Raw genomic sequence first — 7,254 nt, forward strand, 5'->3', positions numbered from 1 at the left:
TCCCCCTACCTTGTCTCAGTCAAATCCATCGAACTCAGCACTGCCTTCCTAACCTGCAATCTTCTTCCTGACCTCTCCCCCCTCCCACCCCAGTCTGACCTATCACCCTCCCCTTGACCTCTTTCCACCTATCACATTTCTGACGCCCCTCCCCCAAGTCCCTCCTCCCTCCCTTTTATCTTAGCCTGCTGGACAAACTTTCCTCATTCCTGAAGAAGGGCTTATGCCCGAAACGTCGATTCTCCTGTTCCCTGGATGCTGCCTGACCTGCTGCGCTTTTCCAGCAACACATTTCCAGCTCTGATCTCCAGCATCTGCAGACCTCACTTTCTCCACAAGGTAATTTGTTACAAAGTTGAAAAATTTCCCTCAAAAGGATTTATTTTCTTTTTAGACTTTTAGCTACAATAGCACAAAAGTACTTCAGAGAGGCTAAAGAAACATTTAACACTTTCAGCTGCTCCGGAATTTGTCAAAATCGACAGAAATGTGCAAGTTAGTGAAAGATCATCAAGTTCAAATGTTAACTTTGCTTCTGTCTCCACAGATGCTTTCTGATCTTCTGGGTTTCTTCAGCATATGTAGTATTTTGGTTTTGTAGATAAACAACTTGCTTGGAAAATAACATCCCGAGGTGTCAATGGAATACTTGTTGTATGATGGAAAATTACATTTTTGTACTAAAAGTGTTATTCAAAGGTTTTGATGGAGGCGTATTGTAGAAGCAACTTTATTTTGCATTAATCACCAGCATTCTACTCAGAGAGCTGCTGACATACAGTGACAGAGAATGGAGAGCAAACTCAACACTGTTGTCACTAATGTGAAAAGCATGAATATCCTCTCCACACTGGAACAAAGTGGAGTCATTGAAACTAACCTGATTCTATGCAAGATCTGAACATTGAGACAATTATTTCAAAATCACATATAACAATACTCCCTGGTACAAAGGCAAAATACTATGGATGCTGGAAAGCTGAAACATCAACAGAAAATCTTGGAAATACTTGACAGGTAGTTCTGATGAAAAGTTGACAACCTGAAACACAGATGCCACCTGCATTTCCTGTTACTATTAATGGTACACGTTTAGATTTTAAGAAACTGTGAACAAACCCCCAGCAATCCCCTGACTGAAGAAGCTGCACTACAAAGGAATGCTTAGAAAGGAATGGAGCAAAAAGTCACAACACAAACAACAAGTCAAAAGAGATTTCTTTGTATTTATCAACTATCTTTTTCATTAGCATTGGTTTAGATGGTATTTACAATATGTTAGAATGTTTTCTGAAGGAGCATTCTTTTTGCTATTTCAGTTTCAATGCTGTGGGTTAAATAATTACACAGATTTTATACAATCATCCTATCACAAACTAAAAGGACGCCTATATCCTAAGAGTTGTTGTCACGACCCTATTTCTCCTGAATGTGATGGCTTTGACACATCAGATGCAACTATCTATTCAAAGGTAGGGGATTTTCATAATAAAGATTGGAATTGATATTCAGCTTTATTTTGCGCATTTTATGGTGAAAAACGGTTACCAATTTCGTCCTTTTTGTTTAAGGGCTGTTTGAATGCTGTAATCACAATGATCAAAAAGAACAGTGCTGTTATTAGTGGTGTTGCTGTTGGAATTGCTATAATAGAGGTAAGGTCAAACAATTGCAATCAAACATTTGTAGTGACCTTTACTCCAATTGTCAGTGATCATCAGTCATTGGCAGGTTGAAACTTCTCCTCCCTATGTGTTCGGTTTAACCCTAATTCCCAGGAGCACTGATTGGATTTCTGTGGCAGAAGTGGGGAAGAATTGAGAGCTGCAGTCCAACATTCAGCAACAATGAGAGATGAGTACCATCCAAGTGATTTGCAGTGACTCAGGCCCTCAGACTCTCAGAAGCTGTTGTGATGTGAACTCTGGCAGGGCAATCACTGGAAAGATGAAAGTTCTTTGGCAACATTGCCAAGTGCATGAAGTCTGAAGGGAGGGAGCACAATGCAATTGATAAATCCACCACCTCATAAACAGCTGTTCCAATGTTCCAGCAAAGCTGAGATTTTGCTGGAAGCATGGCACACCTTTACACTGCCCAGGGGCAAAGTGTCTCTGATGAGCAGGCACTGGAAACCCCCATCATGGGTGCACTACCTCTGCTATTCCACATGTCTAAGATACCATTTTTTGAAAATGCTTGACTGAGACATGAGTGATGCCATAGAGTCACAGAGATGTACAGCACGGAAACAAATCTTTTGGCTGAGCTCATCCATACTGATCAGATATCCTAAATAAATCCAGTCCCATTTGTCAGCATTTGGCCCATATTCCTCTAAGCCCTTCCTATTCACATGCTCATCCAGATGCCTTTTAAATGTTGTAATTGTACCAACCTCCACCACTTCCTCAAGCAGTTCATTCCATACATGCATCACCCTCTTCTTGAAAACATTGCCCATTGCCCTTTTAAATCTTTCCCCTGTTACCTTAAACCTATGCCCTCTAGTTTTGGACTCCCTCACCCTGGGGAAAAGACCTTGTCCATTTACCCTATCCATGTCCCTCATGATTTTATAAACCTCTATAGGGTCATCTCTCAGCCTCCAACACTCCAGGGAAAATAGCCCCAGCCTATTCAGCCTCTCCCTATAACTCAAACCCTTCAACCCTGGCAACATTCTTGGAAATCATTTCTGAACCCTTTCCAGTTTCACAATGTTCCTATAGCAGGGAGACCAGAATTGCATGTGGTATTCTAAAAGTGACGTAACCAATGTCCTGTACAGCCACAACATGACATCTCAACACCTATACTCAATGCACTGACCAATAAAGACGAGCATACCAAACGCCGCCTTCCCTATCTTATCTACCTGCGATTCCACTTTCAAGGAACTATGAACCTGCACTTCAAGGTCTCTTTGTTCAGCAACACTCCCCAGGACCTTACTCTTAAGTGTATAAGTCCTGCCCTGATTTGCCTTTCCAAAATGCAGCACCTTGCATTTATATAAATTAAACTCCATTGGTCATTCCTCATCCCATTGGCCCATCTGATCAAGATCCCATTGTACTCTAAGATATCCTCCTTCGCTGTTCACTACACCTCCAATTTTGGTGTTATCTGCAAATTTACTAACTATATTCTTCTTCTATATTCACATTCAAATAATTTATATAAATAATGAAAAGCAGTGGACCCAGCACTGATCCGTATGGCATACCGCTGGTTACAGGCCTTCAGTCTGAAAAGTAACCCTCCACCACCACCACCCTGTCTTCTACCTTTGAGCCAGTTCTGTATCCAGATGGCTAGTTCTCCCTGTATTCCATGTGATCTAACCTTGCTAACCAGTCTACTATGAGGAACCTTGTCAAATGCCTTACTGAAGTCCATATAGATCATGTCCACAGCTCTGTCCTCATCAATCCTCATTGTTACTTATTTAAAAAACTCAATCAAGTTAGTAAGACACAATTTCCCACGTACACAGCCATGTTGACTATCCCTTATCAGTCCTTGCCTTTCCAAATACATGTAAATCCTGTCCCCTCAGCATTCCCTCCAATAACTTGCCTGCAACTGATCTCAGACTCACTGGTCTATAGTTCCTTAGCTTTTCCTTACCACCATTCTTAAACAGTGGCACCACATTTGCCAACCTCCGGCACCTCACCTGTGATTATCGATGATGCAAATATCTCAGCAAGAGGCCCAGCAATCACTTCTCTAGCTTCCCACAGAGTTCTGAGGTACACCTGATCAGCTCTTGGGGATTTATCACCTTTATGTGTTTTAACTCGATGTAATGGAATATCTGACTGATAATGAAACTGAGAAAAGGCCATATGACATTTTATTATGTCCCGCTCAATGCTTTAGCAAGATGACACTGTGGGGTAAATCAGAAAGGAAAAAGCACACCGGGCATGAGAAGGGCCTAAATTTGAAACAGTTGTTCTTTAGAAGTTGCTATTAATTGGTGACAATGGACAGATGAGTTTGAAAATATAGTGGAAACATAGTCTTTGAATATTATTAAGGCAGAAGTGGATAGATTCTTCTTAAGCATGGAAGTATCAGATGGGCCAACGGGCTGAGAAGTGGCAGATGGAGTTCAATTTAGATAAATGCAAGGTGCTGCATTTTGGGAAAGCAAATCTAAGCCGGACTTATACACTTAATGGTAAGGTCCTCGGGAGTGTTGCTGAACAAAGAGACCTTGGAGTGCAGGTTCATAGTTCCTTCAAAGCAGGTAGATAGGATAGTGAAGAAGGCGTTTGGTATGCTTTCCTTTATTGGTCAGAGTGTTGAGTACAGGAATTGGGAGGTCATGTTGTGGCTGTACAGGACACTGGTTGGGCCACTGTTGGAATATTGCATGCAGTTCTGGTCTCCTTCCTATCAGAAAGATGTTGTGAAACTTGAAAGGGTTCAGAAAAGATTTACAAGTATGTTGCCAGGGCTGTTGGAAGAGGTTGAACAGGCTGGGGGCTGTTTTCTTAGACCGTCGGAGGCTGAGGGGTGACCTTATAGAGGTTTACAAAATCATGAGGGACATGGATAGGGTAAATAGACAAAGTCTTTTCTCTAGCATGGGGGAGTCCAGAACTAGAGGGCATAGGTTTAGGGTGAGAGGGGAAAGATATCAAAGGGTCCTAAGGGGCAACTTTTTCACGCAGAGGGTGGTACGTGTATGGAATGTGCTGGCAGGGGAAGTGGTGGAGGCTGGTACAATTGCAACATTTAAAGGGCATCTGGATGGGTATATGAATAGGAAGGGTTTGGAGGGATATGGACCGGGTGCTGGCAGGTGGGACTAGATTGGGTTGGGATATCATCAGCATGGACGAGTTGGATGGAAGGGTCTGTTTCCATGCTGTACCTCTCTATGACTTTATAAGTGAAAGGTTATTATAGGAGCGGGGAATGTGGGTTTGAGGTTACCATCAGATCAGCCATGATTTTATTGGCTGGCAGAGCAGACATGAGGGGCTCAATGGCCTACTTGTGCTCCTTGTTCGTATGTGAAACATGAAAAGTTAAAAACATCGCCTTGAGAATCTGAAGTTAAAAAATAATATGCCACTGAGTAAAAGTCTGCACCCAGAATGTTAACCTGTCACTCTCACTTCACGTGCTAATAAATAGTGGAAATAAACTGCAGGCCCATCATTTGTATTTTGTTCTAACATTGATTTGCTTTTTGTGATGTTCATTTCCACTTGCACTGAAATTCTTAACAAAGTTTTTTTATTTTCTTTGTCAAGCTGTTAGCTATGGCCATTTCACTGACATTATTCATCAACCTTTTCCGGATCACATAGTTTGGACTCAGAAATCTTGGGCTTCCATTGGGCACTATTTGATCTATTAAGTATGTATGTAAATAAAAGATTGAAGGAAATGGATGAATAGGAACAGTTGCATGAAAATATCCTGAAAGGATTCTGGTGCCATCATAATCCATTCAAGCATCAGGCTAACTGTTTAATAGGAATTCAACACTGTCATAATCCACTCCAGCAGCAGACTAATTGTTTAATGCAACCCATTTTCACTGTAACTCAATCTCTACCACCCATTTTTTTTATATATATGTAAATACTTGCCTTTGTGACATTAATGTGTTATTCATGATCTCATTGAGGAAGTAATTTGTGGCATCAGTACTGTGCGATTAGGAGAATTCATTCTGTCGTAGCTTTGTTGGAAGCAACACTGTTTTATTGAGTAGATTTATTTATCTACATGCCTTGCCACATGTTCCTCATTGGCCACATGCATTGGCTCGGGATCATCATAATTTCTAGGAGTATATCAGTGTGATGATCCAGACTGTAGCCTGCTTTTCATACAAAGTGCCCTCTGCTAAATAGTTGGCGGCTATGAACTAAACAAAAATAATTCTTTGGTGCTGTTTCTGTCCACAGGTAGCGTCAATGTAAAAAATTGTAATAACTCAGTTGGAACAACTGTTCTCAGTTCTTTCCAACCACACTTCTCTTAGCTTGCCTGTGTGAGTTAATGTATTCAAATTCAGAATGTATTTATGGTTTATGCAGAAGATGTATTGGATTGTTGCTGTCAAAACCTCAAATATGAACATTTCTGACTGAGTGACAAACATTGTTATGGCTGGGGCATCCATTTAATATTATTTGATTAGGGATGGTAAGGGTTGTAATGTTATAATATGATCAGGAGATTCTAATCATATCACGAACCACGTGACTTTTGACTAACTTTTTGTCATCATAAGTCTATGATGAAATTATAGTCTTCTACCATCTATTTTCTTTATTTTAAAAGTAAATATGTATTCTATCCTTTTAACAAAATACTATCATTTTGATTTAATATAGTAAGTATTTTCTAATAAAATGTGAACGTTTGATTTCAGTCGTAAAAAACAAACCATTATTATTTTACTTGAATAATTTATATTTCTATTAACTTTGGCACATTAGTAAGTTGTCAACTCACAGTTGCAAACTTTCTTTAATTTTCACAAAGTCCAATTTCTGGAATTGTGAATGAAGTAGTCTTTTGATTTTTACATTTATTTTGTTTATAGTTCAAGGCATTGAACCTGGAAAAATAATTAAATATTGAAAGTTGTGACATATTCATTCACACATGGGATTTGAGAAAAAATTAGAATTTACCAAGAGTACATACATGCAGTTTTCCTTCAGTTACTTAGAGTGTGATACAAAATTGCTTTTCAGAAGGAAATTCATCTTGAAAGGTGGAACATTCTTCAGAGTTAACTACATTAGATATTTATCACTGGCCTTGATTTCAAACTCAGCACAGACAGGAGGCAGATCCTCTATCTCATAACAACTGCGGTATTTCATTATATGTTGAAATGGATAGAAATTCACAGAAAATGGGGATAATTCTCCATTACAGTCTGCAGTTGTGATTATGGAACCTGCAGTCACTGTAAGATGATTAAGTGCAAAACCAGGAAAAGATTTATTCTTCTGCATCAGCTTTCTTCCTCCCTATTACAGAACAAATTGCCAGTGGAATCTTAATCATCAGAATAACAGTAAATGCTGGCTTCATTCTGTGAATGAAAATAAAGGATCCCTCATGAGTATTCGTAGTGCAAACCCAGAGTCAGTTAGGGACCATTCTGACTCAGAAGTGAAGCAATGTGGGATGGTATTATAGCAATTTGACAGCACATGAAATGCAAATCCAGTGTGGTGCTGAAATAGGTTTATAAAATACTCT

At 39.8% G+C, this 7,254-nt stretch overlaps 1 protein-coding gene across 1 annotated transcript in view; it reads left to right on the plus strand.

Moving 5' to 3' along the window:
- LOC122552372 (tetraspanin-16-like) overlaps window positions 1–5,954 on the plus strand; it is a 16,580-nt gene extending 10,626 nt beyond the window's left edge. The window contains exons 5-7 of the mRNA XM_043695122.1: window positions 1,320–1,472; window positions 1,572–1,655; window positions 5,940–5,954. Of these exons, the coding sequence (XP_043551057.1) occupies window positions 1,320–1,472; window positions 1,572–1,655; window positions 5,940–5,954 (252 nt within the window). The remainder of the gene's footprint in view (window positions 1–1,319; window positions 1,473–1,571; window positions 1,656–5,939) is intronic.
- The last annotated feature ends 1,300 nt before the right edge of the window (window positions 5,955–7,254 follow it).

This window comes from Chiloscyllium plagiosum, chromosome 8, assembly GCF_004010195.1.
Source record: "Chiloscyllium plagiosum isolate BGI_BamShark_2017 chromosome 8, ASM401019v2, whole genome shotgun sequence".
In the NCBI taxonomy this organism is placed as follows: Eukaryota; Metazoa; Chordata; class Chondrichthyes; order Orectolobiformes; family Hemiscylliidae; genus Chiloscyllium; species Chiloscyllium plagiosum.